Below are 27,445 nucleotides of genomic sequence, written 5' to 3'. Positions count from 1 at the left end.
GTTGTGCTCATTAGGAAATCGCAGAAGGACCGGAGGGACCTGTTGGGTATATAAAGGGGAGATGCGACCGTAACAGGGTATGAACCCCTGCCATACATAACTTTGTGAAAAAGGCCAAGTGCCTTAAACTTGACCCTGGACAGAATAGGGAGCCAGTGTAGTTTGCTCAACGATGCTTTCACCGACTCCTGCTTGGTAATTTTTTGTATCATTCTGTCTGCCACATTTTGAACGAACTGCAGGCTGTGGAGTACATATTTGGGGCCACCCCCAATTAAAATCAGTAACCGTAGTGCAATCTGGAGACCACTAGTGACTGAATCACCGGTCTCCGTGCCTGATCTGGGAGAAGGTCTGTGATCTTCCTAGTCCGGTGAAGAACACCGTAGAGGTTTGGGGGAGGAGGGGAGGAGGGAGCCGGGTAGGGGTGAGGATGAGAATGGGTAGCTGCAATATCAGCATTTAGATATAGAATAGAGACTTACAGAACCCTTCTCCAGGAGTTGAGTGAGTGGTAGGCATGGGCAGTCAGGCTGAACCAGCAATGGGGGGCTCAGGCCTCAATGCTGGAACACCTTTGGTCCTCTTCTCCACAGCCCAGGGTGCAGAGGTTTCCTAAAGCATTTGGTTTTTCTGACAGGGAGCAGTCACGGTAGAGGGGACATGTGTGCAGAGTCTGCAGGTGACCTCAGGAAGTCCACAAGAGGGGGTCACCACACTAGAATGTCTCTGGAGGGCTGACGGGACCACAATGACATTTGAGCCACTTCAAATTGGGCTTGGAGAGAAGAGTGCATCTTCAGGTGTCAGATTTCTGAGTCCTTCCAGAGGTCTTTGAATACCTGAAGGATGCAAGTAAGCAGGCCCAGGCTTCGGGGGCTGAGCAGCTGCAGGGCAAAACGACTTGGTGCAAATGGAGCAGGCAGGCAGAGTTGGCGCCAAGTCAGTTGTGGGATCTTCTGTTCTTGCAGGATGCGACTCTTCGTCTTTCAGGTCTGCAGGATCTGTTCTTCTGGTGCCAGGGGCTCCCCTAAATATCAAATTTAGGGGTGTTAGGGGAGTGTAGGTTAGGAGCCAAATGGGCTACTGATCCTTGGGGTTACATCGCCCCCTATATGACCACTTCCTGTGGGAAGAGGGAACAACCCTGTCCTAGAATTCCTAAGTATGCCATCACAAAGATCGCTTCTTCTGAAAAATCGCAACCCACATTAGGGGTGGTACTAGCCTGGGGCAGCACGCCTACCTAACTAATTTTACCACCTCAGGTGCCAAAGGGGCTCTGGGCAAAGAGTCTGCTTCCTCTCCGGTGAGGGGAACAAGATTCACATTTCAAAGATGGCAGCTCTTTGCTTTGAGGCTTGCCAGGCTAATAAGCAGGTCATGGGGGAGGGTGTCACAACCCTCTTGCAAGAGGGTTGTGACACCCTCTTGCAAGAAAGGCTTTAGTCCTAGGTCGGTACAGTGACTCGAGTGGCAGAAAACAGTCAGCGAGCACACCAGAGGATGGTAGCTCTTCAGGGGGCACCTCTAAGGAGCCCTCTGTGTGTATGTATTGGTAAATTCAACACTAGAATCAGAGTGGGTTCTAAAATGGCAAACATGGCTTCCCTGTCCTCTTGCACTGGCAGTAATGGAATAGACCAGCACAGTGGCATATCAGCTTAAGCAGGTAGGCCCTCACATGTAATACCAAGCACCCTGCCTTAGGGCTCCAGGGCCTGTTGAAGGGGTGACTTACAAGTACTACAAGCAGTGTTAGGGGACCTGGCACACAGGGATGTGTGTCAGGTTGTGTTTTTAGTGTTGTCTGCACCAAAATACGCAGCCTGTAATAGCAGCCCTGCACAAGTTTGGTGTAGGGTCCCTCAGGTGGCACAATTTGTGCTGCATCCTTTCGGGGACACTCTTTAGTACTTAAAGAGCCAGGGGTACCATTTACCAGGGACTTAAAGGGTACTAAAGGACTTGTTGATTGGGAGAACAATTGTACACTTTTGGGAAAGATATGGCACTGGGGACCTGGTTAGCAGGAACCCAGTGTACTTCAGGCAAAAATGCATCAAATATCAGGTATAATATGGGGGTGACCATGTCAAAAAGGAGTACTTTTCCCTAAACTCTTGTACCCAAGAGAAAGTGGACCTAAGGGTCAATGGCTGACCTCCTGTGAGGCTACATTGAAATTAACTGCAAAAGGCCTTTTCTTGGAAGTATTCTCGTGACCAGATGAGACTGAACCTGGGCTGGACCTTGCTGTTGACCTTTCACTGACACCTTGAGAGTCAGTAAGTTCCTGCCCCTAAGGTCCTGGACAAGAAGGACAAGGGAACCCTACTCACAAAGGAACCAGGGTGATTTAAGCTTTTTTAAGAAAGAATGGTTCCTGTGGCTTATATACTCAATGTTTAATTAAAACAGACTAGGCGAAAATCGCATTTGGCCAGGGCTTGTAGTGAATGTCCGAGAGAAAGAAAACGCCTACACTGATTCAATATAGTTGAGTTGTATTTGTAAATTTAATTACCAGTTTTCACAAAACATACCAAAACATTATTATATATTTACAAGTGTATAAAGTGTCCCAAGTGAAACATGAAGTTAAACAATGTAAAACATGAGTGGCGTTTGTGACAATATTTACAAGGTTTCTAGCTGTTTCTGTTTTCCAAAAAAGCGACCAATATTACATATTTTTCTGGTTACACAGTATCTACATAGTAATAGAATAGTTTTAAATCGCTCGCTTTTCTTATTTTGTCGGCGGCGTTTCGACCCCATTCAGGATGTGGGGGCTGTTCAGGACATGTGATGTATGGGACATCTGATTGTTAGAAATACTGAAAGTGTATTGGGGTGATTATACCCGTGCAGAGGTGAAGAAAATAGGGAGGGATACTCACTAGGGGACCCAGCAGGGCTCCCTAGTAAGGGTGAGGTTTTCAGCAATCCTAGTTAAGGTCTGTGTCACAGAGTTCTGTTATAGTGAAATAATTCAGCATCTGCGATTAATGGTCCAGCATGCGGGCGCTTCTCCTATCAATTAGTTTCAAAAAGCGGGTGGATTCTTAGATTCCGAGTTGAAAAAGGACGCGACCGCTTCCGTCGGTCTTCCTGGTACAATGACCTACGGTCCTGGAGCCACACAAGCGTACTCTTGTGGCTGTTTAGGCACCAGAAGAGGTTGATAACCTTCAAAAAGCCTTTTGCTTCACAGCTCCAGACTGACTTAGGCTATTTGTAATTAGAGAGAAGTAGGTAAACTCAAACCGTACAAATTAAACAGCTGCTCCTATGGTACAAAAAAGTGGTATGGTCTAGTTTAGAATTCAATTACCATGAAGTAAATGTAGAGGAATTTATATAGCGCAAATCACCGAGCGGTTTCTAAGCGCTTGCTTAGGGAACCCGCCTGGTATTCCCCTGTGAGATAACCCCGGCAGGGTATCCGCAAGGTGAAAGCCAGGCATCCCGCCGCGAGGGGCCGTTGTGGAGATTAAGCAAGCTATTGCCCAGAGTCGCAGAGTGTGAACCCGTGAATCGAGTAGGCACCGGAGCAAGAATTGTCGAGTCCATGGACATTTTAGGACTCAAGACCCCGCCGAGCCGAGAATTGAACCCTGGTCCCAGGCTGACCTCTGCTTTCAGGTCTGCCTCCTCTAACCAGTGAGCCACACTTCTCCACAATTAAGCACAAGTCAAAGATTAAAAACAATGAATCAGAGGCTAACTGGTTAAAAACGCAATTTGCCAGACAATGGAGGACAGAAGCGGTTTGTTTCTACACAAGAAAACAATATTCAGATCAACAAAATGGGGATTGAAATACTTGTTGCAGTATGGAGACACATGGGGGGTAACCTTGAGCCGCTATAAAGAAGAATACACATGGTCTCACTTTCGTCTCAGATAAGCAGAAGAGAATGAGCTGATGTTGCCAGGGCAGCTGTTGGAGATTCAGTTATCCAAGTAATCTCTCCCTGTCCCGGGGGTCTTGAATTCATGGGCTTATCTACATATCCCTAGGCAATTTTGCGGGATTTAGGGCGCTTCAGGGCGTTCTAGAGCTTGTGGCTACATCGCATCGAGACGATTTAGGCCGCCATCTTGGGTGAAGGAAACCAGGTGAGTGCCGAGTATTGGGCACCATCTTGGTTGGGGGGCTAGTGCTTCCATCGTAGGACTCCCGCGTATACGGATATAGAAGATGCCCATCCGTCAAGCACGCAGCGCCAGAGGTAAGCCAGTTTGCTCCTGTTCGCACACAGGACGCAACCAGCGCCGGCTACGCTGCCCCTCCTGACCCTTCCCGCTTAGTATACTCTAGGGAGGAGCTGACGCGATTAGATCAGCGGCCCATCTTGAATGGTAGGTTAGCTACCAGTTGCATGGGGACGCTGTCTTGCGGCTTGCTTAATGTCAGGTCTCTTAGCTAGCTCCATGTGGAAATATCCCTCCTCAGAGACACATGAGCTAGATGTCCTCTTTATGACAGACGTGGGTCAGGGCTGATTAGTGAGGTGGAATTGGCATTGGCCTGTCCATCAGGCTAATTAGACATAACCCCCCGAGTAGGGAGCCGATGGGGTGGGGGGGGGGCCACGGGGGGTGAGTTGGTTTTATTTTTAGAGACACCTTGGACCTTTCACTGTTGGAGACTAAGGCAGTGTTGGGTTTTGAACTTATGGGCTTTTCTCTGAAAGAGCAAGGGGGTGCCCTGCATTCTGGGTTGCTGTGTTATAGGCCCCCTGGAAAGGCCCCGTCAGCTCTACCTGACCTTTTAGACCTTATTCATGATCTGTCCAATACTCACGCTAGATTACTAATTCTGGGGGACTTTAACCTCTGGCCTAATGGGCCTCTGGATTCAGCGTTCAGAGACCTGTGCCAGGCCTGTGATGACATACACTTACAACAGTTGGTGTTCTCCCAGACACATCTTAAGGGTCATGTTCTTTACTTAGTCTTTGCGAATGAGAATCAGGTCACTATTAGGAACATTGTTTCCCAATGTTGGACTGATCATGCCTTGGTTCAGTTTTCTCAATCTCTCCCCGCCATCACGTGGAGGCGTGACAAGATGGGAGTGACCAATCTCACTAGTCAATGGTCCAGACTGCTGAAACAGTCTAGTTTCCCCACCCTGCTAGCTGGCGGCTTTATCTTGGGAGGAAACGTGGAGGAGAGCTATATGCATCTCACCCAGCAAATTACTGATTCCCTGGATAAACCCTTACGGAAAGCAAAGGACAGGCCCAAACTTGCCATGCCTTGGTACTCTAAAGACCTTCTCCAGCAGAAGCTACGGTGTAAGCAGGCGGAGAGAGCCTGGCGGAAGCAATACCTAGAGCCGGACAAAGCCTGTTATAAACAGGCCCTCCTATGCTGTAAAGCGCAAATCAAATGTGCCAAAGCCAAGTTGCTCGAGGAGACGCTGACGCAGGCAGCAAATAAGTCCCAAACTCTGTTTAAAATTAAGGACTTATCCCATCCGGCCAGCGTGGCCAATTGCATTCCGGCCTCCCAGTCCCTATGAGACTCCTTGGCAGCGGCCGTTGACGACAAGATTGCCACCATCTTGAGTGGGCTTTCTGATTCAGCTCCCCCCTGCTCCCAGTCCCAGATGGGTACGGCCCCTTTGTCCATCAGTGGGACCCCCGAGGCTGTGATGGAACAGGCACGGCTTGACTGTTTTCCAATCCCCCTGTTAGAGGAGTTCTGCCAATTGGCAAACGGTGTGTCCTCTGGATCTCCTATGGACCCGCTGCCCCATAGATTGTGGAAGGTGTTTCAAGAGGAACTCTTTCTGCCTCTGTTTTCCATCTGCTGCCAATCCCTCAGCACTGCTACGGTTCCGGATAGCTGGAAACTTGCCGAGCTCTCCCCTCCTGAAGAAGGCAACATTGGACCCCTCTTGTTTGGGAAACTTACGGCCAATCTCGCTGCTTCCATTTCCTATTAAGATTCTGGAAAGGTGGGTCACTAAACATCTGTCCAGTTTCTTGGAAACCAACACTTGGCTGGACATGGCCCAGTTCGGCTTCAGGCCTGCCCACGGCACCAAATCTGCGCTAGTGGTTGTCCTGTATGATCTTCATTCACGCGTCGACTCAGGTTATGCAGCTTTTTTTAGTGCTGCTTGATATGTCGGCCGCGTTCGACACGGTCAGCCACGCCATTCTCATCAGCAGATTGGAGGAAGCCGGTGTGGCTGGTCTGGCGAGAGACTGGCTGGTTTCCTATCTTCAGGATCGACATCAAGTAGTGGCTCTACCGCCTTTTAGATCTGCCACAAAAAGAGTGGGGCAAGGGGTACCTCAGGGGTCGGCCATTAGTCCCATTTTATTTAATCTCTACCTCCGCCCTTTAGTTAGGCTGATTAAATCATTCGGTATCTCGGTCATCAATTATGCCAATGATATGCAGCTTATCTTTTCTTTGGAAGGTAGAGAGGCTGTGTCCCAGGAGACCTTTCATCGCTGCATGACAGCCACTGCAAACTGGCTGCGCACTAACTCTCTTCTGTTTATTGACTCAAAAACTGAAGTGTTGTACTGCTCCATAGATCACATTCCTCGGCCGGTGGATATTTGGCCCACTGCTTTCCAGGGTACAGTTGCGGCAGCAGATTCCGCTCGTAATCTGGGCGTTACGTTTGGACCAAATTTGCAGCTGAATGTTTTTGTAAATAAAACTATTGCTACATGTATGATGCTGCTTCGCATCCTACGTAAGATTCTCCCTATGCTCCCGGCTCAAGCTAGACCAGAGATAGTGCATAGTATCATTCTCAGTAGGCTCGACTACTGCAACGCACTGCTTCTGGGTGCCCCTGGTATTCGATTGGAAAATTGCAGCGCATTCAGAATATGGCTGCTAAACTGGCCCTTTCTCGACTGCGTTCGGCTTCTTCATTCCTTGTGCTTAAGGACCTCCACTGGTTACCTGTCCACCAGCGCATTTGTTTTCAAGCGTTGTGTATAGTGTTTAGGGTCCTCCATGATCAGGGGCCTGTCCCGCTACAAGAGCTTTTCTCCTGGTATTCGACCTCCAGATCTTCATCGGCATATCTGGTCACAGTCCCTAAGATCCGGAGGATACAGATGGGAGGCCGTTCCTTTGGATATACTGCGGCCAAACTCTGGAACTCTCTGCCAGTGACTAAGAAGCACGGGGGAACTCTTCTCATTTAAGAAAGGCTTGAAGTCCCATCTATTCCCTAGGGCAGTGTAGTACTGTGTTTTGCGTTGGTCTGGATAAGTCAAAGCGCCAGGATACCCACTGGGTGACAGTTCGCGCTATACAAATACGCAATACATACATACATATCCCTAGGCAAATGCTCTCCTTCAAAAACACGACAAAACACAAGCCCTATAAAACAGATCACATTGTCCCTCTGCTCCATTCCACTATGTAGTTTTGCCTGGAAACCGGCCTTTGGCATGGTCACATTTCTAGAATATGCTTTACAAAATTAAGACACCAATAGAGAATAATAACAAAAGATTTTTTTAATGTATTTATTTTTATGAAAAAGATTTTTTGCCATGCTTTTAAGAATAAGGATAATACTTTCTATACAAATATAAAGGTGTTTAAATATGAAGATCTCATGATGGAAGGAAACAAAGGTTTCTGGATTCACATATGAATTCACAGCCATAGACACTTCTATAGCCATTATGATCCGGTTTCTCCTAGATAACAGGCTACAGACCACATACTTAGCATTAAATAGGAGTGAGGCACACCCATTTGGTGCGAGGCCATCTGGAAAGGTTTGGTCTCAAACTTCACTCTTCAAAGGAGAGGGGTCTTGCTATTGCAGCTAGTCATCGGGGGAGGGGGGCATTCGAGCTGTGCCTCACCAACTGCAAGTATCTAAAAATGCCTGCATACTTAATAGGCCATTGTTTCCCCTTAACCCTTGGAGCTGCATTAGTTAAACAACCATTGCCCTAAGGCATTGCTATGCATATGCAAGTAGGCTGTCAAAATGCTTCCACTCTTCGGGCTATTCGAAATATCCTGCCCTTTTTAACTCAAATTAATAACTTCATGCTTCCTAGCAGGAGCTAACTGGAATCTTGGCAACGGCCTTCGCTTCAATCTACACCTTGACCTTTGAATAAGATTCAGTGAACAAATGTGATGCAAGTATAATACAGGATGTCATTTGGGAAGCCATAAACACACAAGATTTTTTATATTGCCATCCCACTGAACAGAAGTTAAGGTATGCGCTATACACAGTTCCCTGGCCAACTGGGTGGCCCATTATGGCTTTCATAGACAGGCCTCTCATGAGTAGACCACAAAGGTGGATTCCCAGACTCGTTTCACAATATAATATTGGTTATACATCATTAAAAACAGCTAACTGCTGCAATCCTCAGTCACAGAGCATTAAAAAACTTGAGAAAGTTGCACTTGCAACATACAAAAATAGGAAACGCAATAGTATTGGCTGGTATGCGTGCCATACCATTGGCTTTCTAACTTCTCTAAGACAGAAGTGAAATCTGCTTTAACCACTGTTTAATGGGCTTAGTGCACAATATGAATTACACATAATATTACACCATACCATTCTTTATTACTATTTTTTCTTTTTAACAAATGAGATCCTTTATTTACAAGCCTGCCACAAAAATCAGATCAGGTTGCTGCAGAATTAACATGTTTACAGCATTGACAAAGGGGTCTTGAGTAACACTCCGACAGGACAATGTGATTCGCTCTCAGGAGGTCTACAGTACAGCTTAATTCCGTAAAGCGCGACAAACCTGATTCTGTTGCGGGAGGCTTCTAGCAAGGGGCCCTTTCGCAGCAGTGGGCTGAGAAGGTGCCTGAGAGGATGGTAGATCACCCCATTTTCTGGGGCCGCTTCGTTCATCTCCTTTCTTGCTGACGCTGTTCTCTGGACCTTTTGCTTGTGCGTGCTCTGGTTTGGTGATGCTCTCATCCGCCTCGCGGCTATAAAGCACAAAAAAATAATAAGTGCTAATGGTCTTGAGTATGGAACAAAGTAAGCAAAATCCCAGATGTGAACTGTAATAAATATTTAAATGTGCATTAAGAAACAAGATACACTGCTACCAAATTAACTGTATGAATGCTTTCCTTTAATTGCATACTAAAAGGACATTAGAAGAAAAAGAAAAAGGTAGCAGAACTTGCAGGACAGAAAGACGTGCACCAACTCCTTGGGATGTCAACAACAAATGAAGATTCAGAAAAAAGAATACATAAATGTGTTCAAGAAAAGCATGAGCTGCCAAGATTAGACGAACGCACCTACTGACAGGGTACAGAAGAGACAGCAGAGACACAGGACAGGGATCAGATGAAACAACTGCAGCCTGGTTCCCACTGTTTTGAGATTTCTACAGCTTAAAAAACAATCATACCCTCATTCACGGAAGGAGTACAATTGGAAAATCGATAGAAATTTAAATAGTGCACACAGTAGGGCCAGACCCTAAATAAACAGTTTGTTATGCTCCTTATTTATTCAAGTTGATTTTATTTGGGCATGTTCAAGGGTATGCAATCAGCAGTTTATTCATAGAAGGGATATGGCAAGAACCTATAAATGGAGATTCAGCTGACACCCCCCCCTAACCTCAGACTAAATTGTAGGCTCACAAAATGGATGTAAGTGGCTTACCTTCTCTCCCCTCTCTCTCTGGGGGTGCCTCCCTGTTCTTCATCATCACTGAAGTTTAACTGCTCCGAGTAATCTACTTCGCTCTGAGAACCTTAAAAGATACAAAAATAGATCCTGAGCTACAGACTTGGACAAGATTCAGAAAGATCAGTAGCAGTAGACATAAAACATGCCATTCGGCAGGTCCATACATATCCCAAAATGCAGCATACAAAGGAAAACATCGAAGGCAGACAGATTCAGCCAATCAAACACTAGAGAAAACTGTAGTTCACTTGAGTTACAAAGACAAACTTGCCAGCCTTAAGAAAAGATATCTAGGGCATGTTGAAAATATATCTATGTAGCGGCAGTGCTGGGCAAACAAACTAAATAAGCACTATCTTTGGGTCTCTTCCCCAAAAATTTGTGAGATGAGTACACGGAATATGAATATATATATATATATATATATATATATATATATATATATATATATATATATATATATATATATATATATATATAAAAATCGAAACTGACAAGTACTTACTGTGAGAAGGTGGCCTGATATGCAGTGCTCACTATTCTAGTGATCCCTATGTATCAGTCCAACAACCCTTATTGATGATTGGTTGTAAGTCAACCTTATAGACCAGCTATCCTAGTAGCGTGGATACGAGCAGTCTTCGGGCTAAACTCTAGAGGGCGTGTTAAGCCAGCTGTTATACCATCACATATACCCCTTGAACACCAAGTGAAAGGACACCACACAAGTGGTATTTATTTAGATCACAACAGCCCTGTACTCTTTATGAGGACAGGGTACTAAGCACACAACAAAACTCTTACGAAAATACTTTGAATGGCACAATTTACACAAATGCCCGAGGGGCACGAAAAACCATATACTGTGGAATGCGAAATTACTAGCAGGTAAGTACTGGACTAATAGGCTTTGGAATTGCTAGGACTACGTTACTGAACCTTCAGATTACTAGTAGGAGGCCTAGGGGACTAGGGTGCAGAGTGTGCACTCTCACGCGGGATGCAGGACAAAGTCTATGGAGGCTAGTAAAGACAAAGGTAGTGTTCTCAGGCGAACCCGATAAGGTAGGTTGAAAACGACTGTGGATCTAGACCCTTGGATAGTGAGGCTATGCTGGGGCACCGAAATGCCGAAGTTACGTAGCCCAGGGGCTGCGGCTGCATAGGTCTGAAAAGACGTCGGGAATCCTCGTTGACGAACCAGGAGCCTGATGAAAGAGTTGCTGGCAGGCGACCAGTGAAGAAGTTCGAAGTGATCCAAGCCTGGATCGAAGATGGATGACACCTGAAAGCAGAGGGGACCAAGTTCTTAATCACTAGCCAGTGGGCACCAGGTTGGCACCGGGCGAAGTCACCTCGACCAGGTGAGTGGGCGACGCTGGGCTCTGCAGTCTCACAGACCAGGAGGAGTTGTCGGCAACCAGGATGGAGGTGCGAGCTGTCCCACGATGGTTGATGCTGTCGACGTCGCAGGACCCAGGATTGGGGCAACAAGTCTGAGCAAATTCAAGCCCACGCGGTGGACCTAAAATGGCGCCTGGCGTGGACCAGGAGGGTCCGGGGTGCTCCTCTTTTCGAAGGGAGCAAGGGCCAGTCTGGAGCAACCAGACCAGCAGTGGTGATGTCGTCGGTCGTCGTCGGGAAGGCCACAAGCCAGCGGGCTAGTAGCCAGACAACGCGGTGAGCAGCAAAAAGCAGAAGGGCCCCACGCAGATCTCGTGGATGCTGGGAGGCTGGACTTCGGTGCTGGAGCTGCTCAGGGTCGGGGCTTCTCGGACCCCAAAGCACTCACCAGAGGATCCCTCGGCGGTCGTGCTGGATAGAAGTCGTGCAGTTCTGATGATGGCCGGTCCCTCGAGGTCTCGTCGCACCTACGGTTCTCAGCTTAGCTGCAGAGGTAGGTAGAGGTCAGAGGTGCCAGGGAAGCCGGGTCTCGTAGAGCTGGTCAGTCGGATTCCGGAGGAAGGACGTGCAGAAAACCGCAGAGTTCTTAGATGGTGCCTGCGGATGCAGGGTGACTACTGCTTATTCCACAAGGGAGAGATCTTGAGTCGAGAGTTCCTTTCGTAGAAAGTAGTTTCTTGATTCAAAGATGATCTCATTTGGAAGGGTCCCCGCTCCTGCCTTTATCCTAAAGAAAGGGGTGGGTACGCGACTAGGTCCTGCCCTAGGGGTGAGACCAGGAAGGGTGGTGGTTACACCCCTCTCCCATGCCGGACTTTCCCAAGGCCAGGGGCTGGTGTGCCCCTGGAACTGGTTCTAGCCGGCAGATGCGTAGTGAGCACCGGGGTGCCACTTGCAGTCACCTTCCTGTAAAGCCCTGCCTACCCAGGATACACAAAACCCTGTCTGGGATGGTGCTAGCACCGCCCCTGACAGGAAACCCTTTGTCCAAGCTCCCCTTGCTGGAAGGACTCCCAGCTGCAGGGGGTCAGACTCGTGTCTGTGGTGGCAGCATCCATTTTGTGATGCTGAGGCTTGAGTAAACTTTAACCGGGGTTCACAGTTACATACATGTCGTGTCCCTCTAGAAGGGTGGAATGCTAACCCCGTCGCCAGAATTGGCGAGGGGTTAGTATTCCAATTCGTATGACACCTTACTCGACATGTTTTGATAAAGCGATACCAAAGATAGCATTTAACCGCGAGGATTCTAATGCACTTAAGAGTATATGGTATGCGTTATCATGGAACAGCTATTAGGACTTGGTTCCGCAAGCTGCAAACGGGCTCAGCTCATGCCAGAGCACCATCTCACACGATTCCAAGCACTCTGCCTTCAGGATTGTCAAGGCCTGCCATAGGAGTGACTGATAGGAATCTGTGTGTCCATTTTAGGGTTAGATATAGGTATACTATATCTAAAGCAAAGGGTGATTACACCACCTTGCCCCAGCTGTCGTGCAGCCAGTTTTGTCCGATTTAGATGGCCAGCCAGGGGTGGCATAATACATGCTGCAGCCCCTGGTAGGCCCTGGGTACACCTATGCCCTGAGTTACAGGGTCTGATAAGGTGGCCCAGTACCAATTGGAAATGTACCTAAGGTACATGGAATCCATTTTAGAGAGAGCAGTAGGCCTGGGGTCCTGATTGGCAGGGCCCCAGGTCAACTAAGTCGGAAAACCAGCAAAACACCAGGCAAAAAGTTGGGGGCAACCATAGTCCGGTATCCACCTTCCTACAGCTTGCCCGCTGTAATGGCAGCCAGGTGCACCTTAATGGACGAGAATTTCAAAACGCAAATAGGGCAAAACTACATCTTCCTGCCCTTTGGTGGGACTTCACTTATTTTGCACACACCACATGTAAAAACGTTTCCATTTGCAAGCATAAGAGTGTCTTGTGGAAGGTCTACTTGCCTCTTTCAATATGGTCATGCGGTCCTGTGGAAGACCTAAGAGCCCATACTGGAGGACCTCAGGAGCCATGCTGCCAAGTTCAGTGATGGAAGGTTGGAGTGATGAATCCCATCTTGGACAGTAGGTCCGGTCTGCACGGCAGCCGCTTGTGTGGACATACTGACAGATGCAGAAGTTCCAGGTACCACCACTGCCTTGGCCAGTCCTGAGCAAACAGTATCATTGTGGTGTCCGAGTGTGATAGCTTGGTCACCACCTTCGGGATGAGAGGAAGGGGTGGAAAGGCGTACACAAATGCCCCCGACCAGTTGATCAAAAGGGCATTCCCAGTCGATCCTGGTCGGTAGTACCTGGAGGCAAAGTCTCGGCACTTTGTGTTTGTCATCCACAAACAGATCTATGCTTATGTAATCAACCACTTCGTCGTTGAGAACCCAGTCCTGATAATCCTCACAGTGGCGGCTGGGGGCATCCGCTTGAGAATTCTGCTCTCCCGGCAGGAGAACTGCTGTGATGGATAGATTCCTCGCCAGAAGCCAGTGCAAAAGGGTCTGTGCCTCTAGCCACAGCCACCATCACAGAGTCCGTGGTGGATCGGACTTCGGAAAGGAGGGATCCTCTCCGGTGTACAATAATTCCTTAGAATTCACGCCGGTGCAGTCGAGAGTGGCCGGCGAAAGGAAGATGTCCATAACCTGGCTTAAGATGCCCCGGTACCAATGGAAGTAAGTCGAGAAGACGTCTTCTGGTTTTAAGGTTTTCCAAAGTTACTGAAGTAGTACTCTGCTGAATTGGCATAGGAATGTTTAGCTTGCAAGCCCCCCTAGAAAGCACTTCCTGCAATGTGCTCATATCGTCCACCGGAGAGATCCTCAACAGTGAACTGTCGGTAAGGGTGGGCGAGTAGTCTTTGAGGAGTATGTTGAGGAGGTGGAAGGCATATGAGAGCTATGCCTCCTTCTGCTGCGTGATCTTGATATCCTACTGGAAGGTGGTGCAGGAGAGCTAGTGTGAGCTCTACCTCTTGGCGGAGAAAGATCTGCATCTTGTGCTAGGCGAGCCAGAGGGGACCTGTGCTCAGGACTCAGACCCCACTAGTGTCCACTGACTGCGTAGGCTCAGCCCAGTGGTGTAGTGGTCGCATCTATTTGGGAGAGAGGTGAATGGATGGAGTCCTCTCTATAACAGGAGAACGAGGTGTGGAGGGAGATTTCCTTCCTTATGAGCCTTTTCTATTGAACGTTGATGTCCGGAGGGCTAGTCCTGGCTACTTGAGGAAGAAATAACCACCTCTGGAGAACTGGACCTGGCGATGGAACGATGGGTGCCTGCTCTCAACGTCTATGGAGACGAAGAGAAGCTTACAGGGACCGACACCGACTGAGACCTCTGCCCCGACGTCGTCCGGGACGGAGATCTTGGTCTCGATGTCTATATTCACGTTCCCGGCGGAGACATGCGCCTAGTCGCCGACTGCCTAAACGGAGACCCTTGTCTCGACGTCGCTCTCCATCACTTCGACGGAGGACTCTGCCTCAATGCTGAGCGGCGCATCCTTTTTGACAGACTCCTGCTTCAACGTTGATCTTTTCTTCGATAGAGGGTTCTGGCTTGACGTCAAACGCCTTTCCTTCGACAGAGGACTTTGCCTCGGCGTCTGCTGTGAAATGGACGGACACCCCTGCCTCAAGTCTAGTGTCTTGCTGAGGTCAACTGAAGCTTCTGTCTTTACGTAGACTAGTGAAAATCCGACAACTTGTGCTTCGATATGGTCGCTTATGTCTTGATGTCGATGTCTGTCTCAACGTCTATCATCGCTGAAGCGTCGACGGTGGAGGATCTTGTCTCGACACAAGGCCTTTTTAACTCCAATGGCGACTTGGTCCTCTACGACGACTCCGCTGACGTCGAGCCAGACGCCAAAGGAGAACATATCAGGACCTTGCTCCTCGTCTAACACGTTCTCTTCTTTCTCCTTACAGGAGACCTACCTCTTTCTGAGAGGCCATAAAGACAGATTTTCTCCCAGACTTTGATGGTTCTTCTAGATTGTTTGCTGTAGTGTTAACAGGAGACAGGAGAGAGACCCAGGGAGGCAGAGAATGCACACTTCATGCTATGTTATGTTAAAATGAATTTATAGAGCGCACAGCTACTCAAAAGAGTATCCCGGCGCCAAGACAAAAAAAGACCATATGCAAGAGGAGAAAGACTAGAGAGAAAAGGAAACTTAAAGAAGAGACTGATAATGTTTGTTGGAACAGCCAGGTTATCAGTTGTTTCCTGAAGGCGAGCAGATTAGTGACTGAGTAGAGGGGGCAGCCTATTCCAAAGTCCAGCCACTTGCACTTGGAAAGAGCGACCACCTTTGCGGGCTCTAAGGTACTTAGGGGTGACCATAAGGTATTGATGCGCAGATCTAAGATCTGCCAGGTACGTAAAAAGAGACTCTTCTACAGATGTACTTTTCTCCCGTACCATGTAGAGCCTGGAAAGCCAGGACCAGAGCCTTGAAATGAATTCTACTGCGGACAGGTAGCCAATGCAGATTCTTGAGATGGTAAGAGGTCTGCTCTCTGGGTCGAAGACAACACAGCCCTGGCTGCCGCGTTCTGCACTACCTGCAGTCTATTGAGTAGATATTCCGGGAAGTCCAGAGAGAGGACATTGACATAGTTCAATCTGGAGATAAGGGCGTGAATTACTATTTTCCTATGAGAGGTCTGTAGTAAAAATAAAAACCTCCGAAGCATCTTCAGGATACCGAAACAGGTTGCGACTGCCGGCTGAACATGAGCTACCATAGAGAGGGCATCGTCCATTTTTATTCCTACATTCTTTACAGTACTGACTGCAGCCTGGGGAGTGGACAAGTCTTGGGGCCACCATTGTTTCCAGGCATCCAACAGGGGGGAGGCGAAGGAAATAATTTCGGATGTCTGTTACATTTCAGGTGATTATGTTGAAACCAGGCAAAAGTTTCTTTCAGGCACTTGTTGATCTTCTCTCCATTGAACTCCTCTCCCTTCCTACAGGTGAACAACAGTTGTGTGTCTTCAGCGTACGATATTATGGTCGTCTGGTTCTCTTCAGCCACAGTAGCCATGGGGGCCATATACAGATTGAAAAGTAAGTAGCGTTTGCTGACCGCTCCTGGACTCCACAACTATGCCTGCAAACTAAATCCAGAGATTCCCCACTACCGGCTCCCATGAGAAGAATCAGACGTCAAAGGAACCCTGCACCAGAAGGCCTTGTTGAGCTGAACCAACAGTGCAAGAGCAACCCTCAAAACCTCAACTTATCTCTGCTGTTACTGGTTTCCTCCGGGCACCTTCCAGTGCAATGCCTAAAGCCTGTGTCTGTCCTTTTGAATTTCCCAATTGAAAAGCATTAGGCGTCTGACACTGTATTTGCACCCTGCACCTGGTCACTGCTGTGCCGCTGGTGGTGTACGACTGGTGCTGCTTTGTGCCCCCCCCCCCTACCCCCCCCCCCCCCCCTGAGCTTGCTCCAAACCCCAAAGCTTGGCCCTTGCAACCGATCTACTTACCTGCAAGCAGCATGACTTCCACCACCCCCAGTCTGCATTGAAACGCATCAGGTCCAGCTCTGAATTGGACCTCTGCCGTTGGTGGTGCAGACTCTCTGCTCACCCGAACATTGCCCACTGATGATGTTAAACTCTGAAGACTGGAACTGTAAGTTGGGTACTTACCCTTGAAACCGTATTGGTGTTTTCCTCAATAGGAAATCATTGAACTGTTTGAAAATCTCATTAAGTATCGACTTTTAAAAAACAAAAGTATTTTTCCTGAAAAATGTACTTACCTTTTTGCAAAGATCTTGGTCTTAAAATAAAACTTGAAAAAAGCTTCTTTTTCTAAAATTGGTGTGGTTCTCCTTTTTGAGTTGTGTGTCAGTTATTGGTCAATGCGTGTGCAAATAATGTCTTAAAATCCTCTGTGTTAGGCCTGTGGCTTCTCGCCCCGCTACCACTAAGAGCACTTGCTTTACATTGAGCCTTGTACACTTCTGGGGAAACTCTTGAATCTGCACAGTATAACCACCTACTGCTATACTATATACAGAGCAAGCTTCCGAAAAAGCCACTAAATGGTGGAATAAAGCACAGCATGTGAATCCAGAAAAGATTTAAGCTGAATAGAATTTTGCTTTTCCCTTTTCTTCAACATATTTTCCCCCTCTAATGAAAAAATAGGTATACTGCAATAAAAACAGCACTTTAACAAAGAAGCATCAGCATTGATCAGAAATGCCTAAAACTTAGGAAAATATTAGGGCAAATATAACAACCTACATTTCTAAATCCATTTTGTGCACCAGAATCTGGCATATGCAGTTTTAATGGATAAGCGGTTAAAGAAAACACATATCTGCTTTACCAGCCCAGCCTTCGTCAGCTTCTGTATCCAAGTTATCCAGCTCCTTCAATTCATTAGCTTTAACGATGGAGGGGCGTTCTACACCTTCGGCAGCCCAAGACTGCGGAGGAGGCGGATGTCGCCCCCTGGCACCTCTAGAGAGAAATAAATAGTTAACTTCATTGTAATGTTCATTACTATCAAACTAATTAAGGTTGAACAAGTAGTATTTTTATCATGTGTTTCCAAACTGACAGAACATTGTCAGCTAAGCCATTACCTATACCGCTTTTACTGCAAAATCAGCCTTCAATACAAGACTGCAGCACAGTAGTGAGCAGCAAAACACCTGCAAAACCAAAATCTCTTTACTCTGTATAATCGCACCCATGCCATCTTATGTTTAAAGCCCAAGAGAATACGCCGTAAAAAAAATAAAATATGATTATACAAAAGTGGATTATGATCTGGTGTGCTTGTGAGACCACACCATGTATTAATGATGCATTCTTGATCAGGTTAAGTTAGTTTTCTTTAATCAAACCTTTAGCTCAGCCCAGGGCAGCTGTGGCACATAGCAGTCATGTTTAATCAAGGGACAAGTAAAAAGCATTTAGAAGTACCAAACCAGTTAACTAAGAAACACAAAAATTAAAACAATGTATGTTTTGTTTTATATGCACTGATCCATGCTTGACCACGGCGTTTCTCCAATACGAATGTAACTCTATTGATGCCTTATGGCCGTTATTTGTTTTTGCTCAATAAAAAAAGATTTGAAATTAAAATGGTCAAAAAAATGACAATCTGGGGAAACGGGGCAATGATTATTTTCTCATCGCTTTGAGAAAAATTGGGGTCCTCGGAGCACTTTACTAATTTTACCACGATCCAGTCAAGAAGTAGTCCTGATGATGTGGATGCAGGAAAAATGCGGAGTGTGCTTCTGGAGCCACCCTGGAATTCAAAAGTGTTGGGGGTCGTCTCTGGCCTCAAATCGGTCTCATACTGTGCGTGGGGGAGGAGTGGGGATGTATGGGGAGGGTTTAGGCAGGAGAGTGCAGTGCAGGTCCAGTAGCCTCTCTTCAACAGGTCTCTCGATTCCAGCTTCCTTCAGTGGTTGCATGCAGTTAGGTTTGCTTTCTTCATGGATCAGTAGAGCCCTCTTCGATGTCAGCCACAGGCATGGGGACACCTCAAGTAGGTCAGGACTATCTTGCAACAGGCAATTCATCATCCAGCAGCGGGAAGGCGTTCCAGGGAAGCTGGGCCATCGAGACTGAAGACTTTCTTCAGCTTATGAATCCCTGGTGCTAAGCAGGGGGACTAACCAACTAGCCCTTGGAGTCACTTCTATTGGCACCAATGGAGCTCTTTTCCGCAGTTGGGCAAAGAAGGCACAGTCCTCTTTCCAAGTCCCTCGGTGCAGTGCAAGGAGTGCAATCACTGGCGCACATTCTGATGCTGGCTTAAGTGAGCAGCAGGGCAGTCTTTCTTGTTTCCAGTCCAGTAATGATCTGAGGACTGGGTTTAGGGTACCAGGTATGCCTTCTTGTTGTATATTAGGGAGGCCAATGACGTAACAGTTTCCACAAGGGAAGCCTTCCCACGTTACATTACTTCCTGGGGGCTTGGCCATAAAACCATTGCAGGATAGCCACCTCTACTCAAATCCAAGATGGTGCAAGCCTTCTTCCCTTGTGAGGATGCTGATCACACCCCTAGGGTGTGTACCCAACTTAATGCATCACCTCTGGAAAAATCGGTTCTGCAAAGGGCTTTCCCTCTTAGGAGATGCCAACCTGTCTGCCTATACAAAGGAGTGGGAAGGTGAAGGTGTGATTGTTTGCTTTTATTAGGTTAAGTCAAGTATAACGAATAGTTTCTTACCTGTCGGTGTAGTTTTGCAGCTTGAAGATCTTTCTGGATTCACTATGCTGTGCATATTCCGCGGTCTTGTGGTTGGCAATGTTTTATTCAGGTGATAATTTCTTTACCACTTGTCCTTATATTCTCTTCTATTTTTTTTTTTGACCACCTCTTCTCTCTCCAGCCTCATCTTTCTGGCGGAGGTGGGTGGGTTCGCTAGTGAATCCAGAAAGATCTTCAAGCTGCACTTATCCCAAAGGTGCCTTCAGAATTCCACCTAAATGAGCCAGTGGTCTTGAAACCGTTCTTTCCACAGCCTTTCACACCCGCGGAAAGAACTTTGCACTCTTTGGACATTCACAGATGCCTGAAATTCTACCTGGAGCGGACAAAACCGTTCAGAAAATCTTCACAGCTTTTTGTTTCTTTCAGTGCTCCTCACAAGGGGTGCCCAGTTTCTAAAGCCTGCATTTCCCGCTGGATTTCCAGTGCTATACATTTTTGCCACCAGGCGGCTGGAAAACCACTACAGCGAGCAGTTCGTGCTCACTCTACAAGATCAATGGCTTCATCGACAGCTCTATTCGCAGGCGTCCCTATCAAGGACATATGTAGAGCAGCGACATGGAGCAGTGTCCACACCTTCACTCGCCACTACTGCTTGGATTCTTCTGTGAAAGAGGATGGGGCAGTGGGCCAGGCGGTTTTGAGGAACCTTTTCCAATAAGTCGGTGAGCTTTCCTTTCTATCCCGCCTTCCTGTTTGCACATTTTGTGTAACTGCGTTATTGTCATGTTTTATGATCCTAATGTGTATCTAGTATTCTGATCAGAAATGTGTGACATTTTCAGGTTCACAAATTGCAAAATATGTTTTCTATTTACTGCTGGTTACTCTGATACAAAGCATGGGAATCTATGAAAGTTCCAATACTGGGGCAAGAAAACAAGTTACTTACCTGTAACTTTGGTTCCCCAGTATTGGTAACTTTCATAGATTCCCATGCGCCCACCCGCCTCCCCTGGGAAAGCTCAGTCTTATTGATATGCGAGATAGCTGTTCACAACGGCTACGAAAATCTGAGGCTCTGAGCTTCTCTCAGGAAGGTTCTATGAGGTGAGGCTGCTCTGATTGGCTACTGCAGAAGTTTGGTCTCTTTTACAAAAAGGTGGATAAGCTACAAAATGAGATGAGGCCTAGGCCTATTTTTTCACTTTGTGCTTACTACTATGGTATTTTCTATTTACCGAGGCTCCCATTCCGACGACGGGGAATGATGCAAAGCATGGGAATCTATGAAAGTTACCAATACTGGGGAACCAAAGTTACAGGTAAGTAACTTGTTTTCTTCCCTCGAGGCCGGCAACGTCCGCCGCTGAGGTGACAGAACAGGAGGAGTTCGACGTCGAACGGCCGAAAACTCCGGAGCTCTCGGAGCACGAAGAGGAAGAGGACCTCTATTATAATGAAAGGGATTACGGGGACCAGCAGTCAAGCTACGGCTCGGGTTCCTCAATGGCCCAAGACAAGGAGTGGCAGGACATCGAGGCCGAAAACCCGGAGGAGGCGATGGAGACCTATCCGTCGAGGCCTTCGCCACTGGATGACATCGGGGCATACAACGAGGTAGTCAGGAAGGCAGCAGCAGCTTATGGGGTTAAGCTAGAGGAGAAAAAGCCAAAAGCAGATTTCCTGCTAGAAACATTGCTCCCCACACAGACAAAAAGCCAATTCCTTCCCATGCTGAAAACTATCACAGACCAGGGGAAGGAAGCCTTCAAGGACCCGGCTACATGCAGACAATACTGGGGCAATCTTGTAACTTCTCATTTTTTCGTTGAAGTCTTTCTCCATTTCGGCCGAGCCTCCTTTTCTTTCTCAGCATCTCTGCGGCCTGGTAGTCGAGCGTTTTGGCCGCTCTCTTCGGCGGCGTTGTCGAAGCTTTCTTCAGCTCCTTTTCCTTCGAAGTTGAAGACCCTTTTTCAGGGGCTTGCTTCGACGACCTTTGCTTTTTGCCGGTCTTCAGCCTCCGGGAGTCCTTGTCGAAGGATCCGCTGAGCTCTTTTTCAGAGGATGCAGCTTCGGCCGAACCTTTCGGCGCCGGTGCTCCTTTCGAGGCTTTGAACTCTGCCTTTCGAGGGTCCGCCTCTGGCTTTCGAGGCCCTGAGGGAGTTTTCGGGGTCGTAGACTCTCCTACCTTGTCAGGCATTTTCTTATCGGTCTCTGCGACCCTGAAGTCATCTGGACCTTCGGTGATGTTGTCCTAGTCGTCGGTGTAGAGGCCCAGTTCGTAAAGCGTCGGGGCCTGGCCCTTCCCCTGCATCGTGTGATGAGCTGTCCTCTGCTTCTCTCAAACTCTGAGTGTCTTCGGCTTGAAGACGGAGCATGCGTTGCAGTCTCTGCTCTCGTGGTCGGTAGGCAGGCAGAGGTTGAAGACCGGGTGTTGGTCCTTCTGCGCAAACTTGTGGTGGCAGTTTTTGCAGAATTTAAATGGAGTCTTGTACATCCCTCCGCTCAGGGGGCCCCTGTATGCGCATTCCTCAAAGGACGCCGAAGATCTCGATGTTCTTCTCTTTCTTCGTCGTCTCCTCTCTGATGGTCTTCTCCCAATCTTTTCCGGTCTTTACCGTCGAATAGTAGTTGTATTTTCTCTTCTGGAGCTTCACGCGACGATCCAGACCCAGCGGCGGAAAAAAGAATCTGAAGATGGCGCCCAAGGGTGGTAGCTTCTGCCGGAAGCATGCCGACGTCACCGAAGGTACACCAGAAGGTGGGACGTCGACACCCACCTGGGCTATGAAAAAAAAAAAAGAAAAAGACTACGATTCCGGACCCAACCACCAGATTGCGGAATATGCACAGCATAGTGAATCCAGAAAGATTCACGCTGCAAAACTTCCGATGTTTCGGTGCAATGACCACACTTTAATTGTTAAACACCGCGCTTTGGCGGGTCCCCGGATTCACCTTTACTTTGGCCGCCATCTTGGGGGAAGGTTTGGACGCCTGGCGCCATTTCGGCTAGCAGACCAGCTGTCACAAGGACACGCTGACCTGCATACAAGGTGGGCATTGTAGGTGGGCTCCCCTTTCAGGACCTACACGTGCGCCTTTCCTTACTGCATCTGCGCGCGACAGGCAGTTCAGTCTACAGCTATTCTGCGTTAGTGCGGCAGTGTTCTTAATATCCCCATTTTGCTATTTAATTTTATTTCTGTTGCATTTACCCTGTTTTTAAGCCTTGCGCCGTCCCCTTACCTGCACTTTAATTGTTAAACACTGCGCTTTGGCGGGTCCCAGGATTCACCTTTACTTTGGCCGCCATCTTGGGGGAAGTTTTGGACGCCTGGCAGCGCCATTTCGGCTAGCAGACCAGCTGTCACAAGGACAACCTGACCTGCATATAAAGCAGCCATTGTACGTGCAGCGTTTATCGCGCAGCGTTTCGCCGTAGTGACGCCGGAGTCACGCCAGAGTCCAGCCCGTCTGCGCCCGTACACGCTAAGACCGGGCTAAAGGGCGGGAGACTCTGGTCCCGAGGGCTTTAGGTATGCCTCCCCGGGATTTGCCCTTATACACCTATTAGGACTTCGCTCGGTTGCGACCAGCCATTGCACTTGCCATTTTTCTTGCCCGCCGGATACTCTACAAGAAGATTTCTATTGTTCTTGTCTTCGCACATGAGGTAGGTCTTCAGCACCTTGTCTTCATAAGCCCCCCTCTTTGTCTGCTATCTCCCCTAGGCCGCCTATCCAGAAGGATTCGGGCTTCCTAACACTAGATCCCTAGTGAAAAATAATCGCTTTTTGCGATTTTATCACTGCTAGAAAGCCCACATGGGTGTTTCTCATTGAAACTTGGGCCACCGAGTACTCGGGACCTGATTTGGTAGCGGCCGTACCAGATGGATATTCTTTGGCCAGATTGGATAGAGTGGGGCGCCGAGGAGGAAGCCTTGGAATTTTGCACAAAATTTCTCACACATGTCACAACGCTAAACTTTCCAGGCCCTCCGACCATTTTCAAGCCCTACACTTTCTTATAAAATCCCCCGACGCCGAGCCTTTTGTGGGCATACTGGTCTATAGACCGCCCGGATCTAGGACAGAATTTAGTCAGTCTCTACTCAATTTGTTAGAACCATATTTTGGGGCCCCTAATCTGACAGTTCTTGGTGATTTTAATTTTCACCTAGATAATACGGACTCGAAAGTCTCCTCAGACCTTTTGGACGCACTATCTGCATGTGATCTGTACAATTGGTTAAACATCCCACCTATCAAGCCAGTCACATTTTGGATGCGGTTTTCTCAAATGATGTAAGTCTTCAAACAGATGTTCCCATTCCATTGTCCTTGTCTGACCACTTCGCTGTCCCTCTTGAAATTTCGATTGCTCCTACCCCTACTAAGGCCATCTCCACTCATACTATTCTTGGGAGGAATTTGAAGATTACTACTAGTACCTCGCTGGCCCTTCTCATGGAAAACTTTAATACAGCCCTTTTTGATGACATCAACTCAGCTGCTTCAGAATTCTCTAAAGCTATTAGTACAGCAGTTTATGTACTGGCTCCTCTCTCCTCTTGCTATTCTGCAAGAAAGAAACCTTCCTCACCTTGGTTTTCAGAACCTCTCAGGCTTGTGAGACAAAAATGTAGGAAGCAAGAAAGGCTATGGCGGACGAGTTGGAACCTTGATGAGGGAAAAACAAACAGCTCCTAAAGGACTACAAGCTTGAGATAAATCAGAGCTAAACAAGAGCACTTTGCCAACCTTACAACAACTCTTTCCTCTCCCAGGGATCTCTTTAAAATTGTGGACTCGCTTTGTACGCTACAGACGCAAGACCCTGTAGTAAACACCCAGGAATTCTGCGATCAGATCGCAGGATTCTTTCATTCCAAGATCAGGGACATATATAGGGATCTTGAATTACAAAGATCCGTTATCCTTCCTCCGCCTGTCCCTTCCTGTTACCCTGTTACGGAAGAGATCTCTTCCAACACTCCAAAAACTATCAGAGTTTCCGCCGTTGTCCCATCAGGAGCTCGACCTGCTCTTAAACAAGACTTGGTCTGGATCTCCACTTGACCCTTGCCCCCTCAAAGTTCTGAAGGAGTGCAGAGACCCCCTCCTTCCTCCCCTGTTGAATATCATGAATAGGGCCATGAGAGAGGGCATTTTTCCATCTCAATGGAAGAGTGCTGTGGTCAAGCCCCTTTTAAAAAAGTCTACTCTAGATCCCGAGCTGTTCAAGAATTACCGCCCTATTTCCTTGCTTCCTGCGCAGGCAAAGATGCTGGAGACGCATCTGAACCAACATCTGGCGGCCTTTCGACTCCGCGGGTCTCCTTGACCAATCGCAGCATGGCTTTAGGAGATACCATAGCACCGAGTCAGCCCTCACGGTCGTACTGAACAGCATCCGTATGGAGGTAGACCAGGGACATTCCACCGTCCAGGTCCTTTTGGACCTCACAGCAGCCTTCGATACCCTGTCTCCCTCGGTCTTAACATCTCGGCTGAGGGAGATAGGGGTGGAAGGGGCGGCTCTGAGTCTGCTGTCCTCCTTAGACCAGAGGGTTCAGAGGGTCAAGCTGGGAGAGTTCCTATTCTCCATCCCTTCCTGTGCAATGTGGCGTCTCTCAGGGGTCGGCATTAAGTCCAACCCTGTTTAACATCTACGTGACGCCGCTTGCCAGGTTAATTAGATCTTACGGGATGGAGGTAGTCTCCTACGCGGACGACACACAGATCTTTGTGTCCCTCTCCCATCTTGGGGACCCGTCCCCGCTCAACTTTAGGAACTGCATGCAGGCAGTGTCCCAGTGGATGATTTACAATTCACTAAAGTTGAACGGGGAAAAGACTGAGATCTTGTTGTTTGGCTCCAACATTAACATCTGGTCACCTGAATGGTGGCTGCCTGAGTTAGGGTCCTGTCCCACTCCCTCGGAATCAGCACGGAACCTAGGGGTAATGATTGAACCTTCTGTTTCCATGACCCTGCAGGTAAATAGAACAGTTGCCACCTGTTGGGGAATGATTAAAATTCTCTGTAAAATAAAACATTACTTGTCCCTCCAGGCACGGAAGCAGGTGGTAGTAGCACTAGTTGCTTCGCGTCTTGATTATTGTAACGCCCTTTACATCGACATGAACAAGAACTTAATCCAACGTCTTCAGACTGCTCAAAATGCGGCAGCCAAATTCGTTCTTGACGCCCCCAGATCGGCGTCATCAACGGCAGCCAGGAAAACTTTACACTGGCTCCTGATTGAGGCTAGGATCACTTTCAAGACGCTCTGCCTAACCCACAGTGCCCTCTCTGGAAAGGGTGCGGGGTCAGGAAACTGTTGTGGCCTTATGCTTCAAGCAGATCGTTACGTTTCTCCTCTAAGAACCTGCTGGTGGTCCCCCGTTTCCAAAGAGTCGATGGGGCGGGAGGGCTTTCTCTTTAATTGCCCCTAAGCTATGGAATGCTCTTCCTTGTGACATCAAATCGCAGGCTTCTGTCCCCGCTTTTCGTAAAGCATTAAAAACCTGGTTCGCAAAGGCGTACCCGTAGATACTCTGTCTATATATTCTTTTGTTAGGCGCCTTGACGCCTTCAGGCAAAGTCTCGCATTATAAGAATCTTTTCATTTCATGGGCACTTGGAGGTACGCATCCTTCAGTTCCATAGCGCACAGCCCGTCTCCTTTTTGAAGCTCAGGATAAATCCGGTGCAAAGACAGCAACCATCAGTTTGCTTAACGCAAAACCAGAATGGGCCTGAACTTGTTCTGGTCCTTCTCTCGCACCCGAAAGCACTGTGAGTACAGACCCTCTCTTAGAGACCGAGGGACATATCTCCCTTCTTCATAACAGGGCAAAGGCCTCTGCTCTGAACTCGCGCAGCTTGACCTGCGAATGAACCGGTGGAATTGCTGGAGGAGGGCTGACAAACGAAGACGGTCTTTGACCCGGCCGGCTTTTGTTCGCTGAGGAACATCAAGCTCTCCCGCGTATGTGCACAATATACTTGTGAATTATTAAATGGTGGTCCGGGACCACAGACAAATCCTTGGAGGAAAAACACCGCTGGTCACCCCTGTGACCAAGTCAGGAGTACGTTTGAAGCCAGAACTTCCTGGCAGGTGGTAGTGGACCGTAAAGTACCGCCCACCAGTGAACAACCCGTAAGGAGGAAAATTTGTAAGAGTAGGAGAGCACCTCCCCGTACTCATGGAAGATGCATCCCCGGTGGTCACACCAGTGGTGGCAAAGCAGGAGGCGACCTAGACGATGAGTAGGTATGCGAATACTCAAAACTAAGCATAGGGACCAACGTCTCTCGCTTACAAGTGGTAAGTAGCCACAGACTCCCCATCAGAAGGGTTCCTTGACGCTGATCAACTGCTCTGCGTCGAGAGTGGAGGTTGCCGGGAACACAAAGTCCCCTCCTACGATGAGGCTCACCACGGAGCGAGGCCTGGAACAAGACCCAGGCGTCAAGTGCCGGCAATGATTCCACGGCGGTAACCCATGACGTTGAATTCACTACAACGTCACCATCACTAAGACATTGACTGTCTCTCCGACATTGACCAACACCTAGACGTCAAGACATCACTACGGTGTCAAACCCTCTCACTTCGACATCAAGCAGCACTGTACCGAGACGCCTAGACATCCATGACGGGGACGTCTGGACCTAACGGCAGACAGCAGAACCCAAGCGACCAAAGCCCCAAAATGAGCATGACTGCCCCGCGACGTCGAGGCACCCCGCGACGTCGACATTGTTTCAGCGTCACGTCGACCTGAGTTCTGAGTTGACGGAGAGTATACCGGCTCTTGACGTCGCCGTCCTCGAAGCAGACCAGAACCGCGTCATAGTTCAGACACGCTCCTACTGGGGAGAACCCCAGAGGTCACAGCATGGGACTCTGTAGAGGACCTACCCTCTCCTTACCCAGAGGCTGAAGATGCCTTCAAAAACTCCCCTGCTCCAAACCTAGGAGCCGAAGCCTCCTGGAAAAGAAGGTACAGAGAAGACAGGTGTCAAAAGACACAGGCAAGCACAGAATACAAACCCTGTGAGCTTCAGCTTTGGGCTTTAATTCAACTTCAGGCAAGCACTTGTC

The 27,445-nt window shown here is 48.2% G+C and overlaps 1 protein-coding gene across 3 annotated transcripts in view; it reads right to left on the bottom strand.

Annotated features, from left to right (window-relative positions):
- PRRC2C (proline rich coiled-coil 2C) overlaps positions 1-27,445 on the bottom strand; it is a 1,200,196-nt gene that overhangs the window by 933,245 nt on the left and 239,506 nt on the right. For all 3 annotated transcript variants that reach the window (XM_086955980.1, XM_086955997.1, XM_086955989.1), the window contains exons 8-10: positions 17,467-17,600; positions 9,674-9,764; positions 8,790-8,979 (exon numbers count right to left, since the gene is read on the bottom strand). In XM_086955980.1, coding sequence (XP_086812106.1) covers positions 8,790-8,979; positions 9,674-9,764; positions 17,467-17,600 — 415 coding nt within the window. The remainder of the gene's footprint in view (positions 1-8,789; positions 8,980-9,673; positions 9,765-17,466; positions 17,601-27,445) is intronic.

Source organism: Lissotriton vulgaris, chromosome 1_1 (assembly GCF_964263255.1).
Source record: "Lissotriton vulgaris chromosome 1_1, aLisVul1.2, whole genome shotgun sequence".
In the NCBI taxonomy this organism is placed as follows: Eukaryota; Metazoa; Chordata; class Amphibia; order Caudata; family Salamandridae; genus Lissotriton; species Lissotriton vulgaris.
This window is presented reverse-complemented; position numbering and strand designations above follow the sequence as displayed.